Genomic DNA, 3,568 nt, shown 5'->3' on the forward strand with positions numbered 1-3,568 from the left:
TTTTAACAGACCGAACTCCTTTTAACAAGCCTGCAACACTTACGCTTTCAGCTCAGGTTCACTGTCCAGGTCTTGGTCCTGTGTGACAGTGGTGACTGGTACTCCCTCCTCCTCGTCACTGGTCAGAGTGATATCTTTGCTGGGGGGCAGGGTCTTAGATTGGGGAAGGCTGGGTTCAGTGTCATCCGGATCGAGCTCGTCCTGGAAACCAGACACCATGGGGTTCCCTCTGCCTTCACCATCACTGGGACAGAGAAAAGACAGGAACCTCTTTACCTTTACTCATGGAGAGAGGGTTGGTCTACTATTGTGGGCTACTGTGCTGCTCTAAACCAGGACCTGTCACATCTAATGTACATATGCAGACTTCTTGCACAGTATTCTGTTACATATAAGTTGCATATTATGTCAGATAAAAACAGTTAAAGTTTTAACAAATAAAGCATTGTTTTTCATCCACATCAAGGCTAATTTCAATGCAAAAAAGATACAAATAAAGATATCAACAAATACTTGCTTCGACCCAAAGGATTAACAAGCTAACTGAAAAGGATTCTTAAAATATCTCACCTGTCACTGTCTACAGCCGGAGCTGGTGCAGGCTGAGGCACCTTGGTCTTGGAGGGCAGGCTGTCCTCCAGGAAGCTTTTATCCAGTCTCTCATCTGGCACAAAATCATCTACGCTCTGAACCTTAGCAGGACACACTGGTGCAGGCGGGTCCTCTGAGGAAAACATAGTGTGTGTGACTAACTACTAAACAAGTTCACTTTATTAAAATCTACAGTTTAATGTTAGAAATCTCCCATCACAGCTCTGCCGTGTGTTGCCTTGTTATTTACACAAGAACTTCAATGAAACAGTGAAATCACATGACATTCCAATACCAGCCAGTCCTTTGATCGCCTGAAAAGCTCTGCATTTCTCAACTGCTAAGTGTCTTGTGACTACTACTAACAAACATCATTCATTTAGACCTTCAAACATGATTTCCTAAAGGTCCAGTGTGTAACATTTGGGAGGATGTGTTGCTAGAAATGGAATATTCAGGGTTCCCACTCTTTTTAACAAATCATTTTCCTTAGTTTTTCTTGACAATAAGGACAGCACTTACAAACATTCATATAAGCTGCAGTTTCGGGGAAATTGACTACATTAAGCAACCAGAAATTAGATCATTAACAGGCAGTATACATGTAGATATGAGAAGGTCCACTATAGCGAGTACACAAAACAAACAGATGACAGATTCTTGCTGTTACATCAATGGTGCACACAACTGCAGAGCAGAGGGAATGTGGACTGGCGGGAGGCTTTTACTGCATGAGTAATCTGTAGAATCCTACCTGGTCCAGGAGCAGGAGCATCAGTAGCAGATGTTGAACCAAACAAACGGGAGATGAAGCTGCGTTTCTGAGAGGGAGGCGCCCCAGAAACAGCTGTAGGCTGAAGGTGTTCGGGCGACTGGGCCGATGGCTTTGACTCAACTGTAGGTGAAGCTGTCACGCTGACTGCCGTCGAGGGGGGTGGAGGAGCACAGGCAGAAACAGATGGGGATTGTGGAAGTGCCTGGGAGGGAATGGGGGGCTGAGGGGTGCTGGGGCTGGAGCTGCCTGTGGAGGCCCCACTGGGAGGGACGATGGGGGACTGAGAGCCTGAGGAGGGACTCTGACCGTTGGCTGGACCAGGAGAGCCATAGCCCTTACTGCGAGACTCCAAGTTCTCCAGGAAACTGCAGAAATCACAACAGGGCTGCTCAATAAAATGTAGAATGATGACTGAGGCTAGGAGTATAAGGTCATCATAATGAATTGCTGTGACATCGCCCTGTGCTGGAAGCTAGTTTATCAGCAGAAGAACAAAAAAACACCTGCAGATTAGTCATATTCTGGGCTACAGAGAAATACAGAACAAAACAACTTCATAAGTCTATTTGTCAAGAAGAACATACAAGGAATGTAATAAACCTAGATCGGTGTTGTTTTTGTTAGTTAAAATTTTCGCACATTCAGCATTGACTGGCCAGACAAATGCGTATTGGTACTTCTTGTAACCAATGTAACTCTATCCACTACCAACTTTACATGTTTGTGTGCTGAAATTAAGAATAAAAACTGAATGAAATGTACCCAAATGGCACGACAATTCATAATTGACCCTTCCTAAGTCCCACCCCTTTTCACTCTGTGCTACAATAACAGTTAAGCAAGCCTCGGCCAGTACCTTGGTTGACTTTCTCCTTTCCTGTTCTTCTGCTAGAATGGTAGTGTGGTATGTGCTAGGATATGCTATGTGCTAGGATATGCTATGTGCTAGGCTCTCTATTTTGAAAAGACAGCCACATTTTGAAGATGGTTCAAATATAAAAGCAAAATATGTATCACATCTATATACATCTTAAGTTAGCAAACCATTAGCTAACCAGCTGAAGCTGAAAGCCATCATGGACATGGACAGCCCCTCTCATCCTCTCTACACTGAGCTGAGGCAGCTCAGGAGCACTTTCAGCCACAAACTGATCCAGCCCCGAGACTCAAAGCACTTTGGAGGCTCGTTTGTACCATCAGCCATCAGAGAGGAGGGAGATACAAGCACTGTCTTTCCTCGGTTGTCATGGGGAATGTACGCTTACTGACAAACAAGATGGACGAGCTCTTGAATGGGAATATATCAGACTGTTCAGTGGAACTAGCCGGCTTTTCGCTAGTTCGGACAGATAGGAAGAAAGACAGGGGTAAGAAGTTGTAAGGATGGCTTGCTGTCTTTGTTAACTCCAAATGGTGTAACCCAGGACCTGTTGTCACGAAGGCAGAAATCTGCACACCTGATATTGAACTGCTGGCCATCGGGTTATGGCCATACTATCCAATATCATCCAACTGCAGCCNNAATAGTGCATACAAAGAACAGTAATACGATTAGCCACTGGTAATTTCTACATGCATATTTTTTCATCAGTCGTCACTGATTGGATTTAATTTTCAGTGAACTTTTATTTATTTGTCTTGTTTCTTAATTTATCAGATTGTATTTGCAGTCAATATCATCAAACTGCAGCCACAAATGGTTCCCGTTTTCGCTGACTGGAACGCCCCCTTCTTCTTCGCCTCTTCTTCGTTGTAACTGTCAACATCCGGTTTAATATAACATTCGCTAGTTAGTGTTTCTCAACAGAAGTTTCAAAATAAGATCTAGTAGTCTGTAAATGTATTATAGAACTAACGTTAGCAAGCTAAGCCATCTACAGAACGTTAGTCCAATTACATCTTAATATGCTTACATTTACGTGTAGGACTAGTCTATATTTCTACGAGTTGTTGAGGACAATTCATACTTTGCACATGACGTCACAACTACTGGCTGGCGGCAAGAACATCGTTCTCCAGCAACGAAACCCAGTAAACTAATCAAGGATCTTGCCAGGAACACAGCAAGACATGGAATTCTACAACGCAAATTGCAACTGCTTGTTAGTGTGCGTAATTCTTTGGGGTGACACAGCAAGTGCAGCGCGCTGGTTTGCGCCGCTTACTGATATGAATCGCCCAGGGAAAACAGACCTACGTCGC

At 43.9% G+C, this 3,568-nt stretch overlaps 1 protein-coding gene across 2 annotated transcripts in view; it reads right to left on the reverse strand.

Annotated features, from left to right (window-relative positions):
- The window catches only part of LOC118325618 (rab-like protein 6), a 20,239-nt gene that overhangs the window by 7,281 nt on the left and 9,390 nt on the right, over positions 1-3,568 (reverse strand). For both annotated transcript variants that reach the window (XM_035658358.1, XM_035658359.1), the window contains 3 exons: positions 1,346-1,731; positions 571-724; positions 44-244 (listed from right to left, as the gene is read on the reverse strand). In XM_035658358.1, coding sequence (XP_035514251.1) covers positions 44-244; positions 571-724; positions 1,346-1,731 — 741 coding nt within the window. The remainder of the gene's footprint in view (positions 1-43; positions 245-570; positions 725-1,345; positions 1,732-3,568) is intronic.

Source organism: Morone saxatilis, unplaced genomic scaffold, assembly GCF_004916995.1.
Source record: "Morone saxatilis isolate NCDOM2014 unplaced genomic scaffold, NCSU_SB_2.0 Contig16, whole genome shotgun sequence".
Lineage (NCBI taxonomy): Eukaryota > Metazoa > Chordata > Actinopteri > Moronidae > Morone > Morone saxatilis.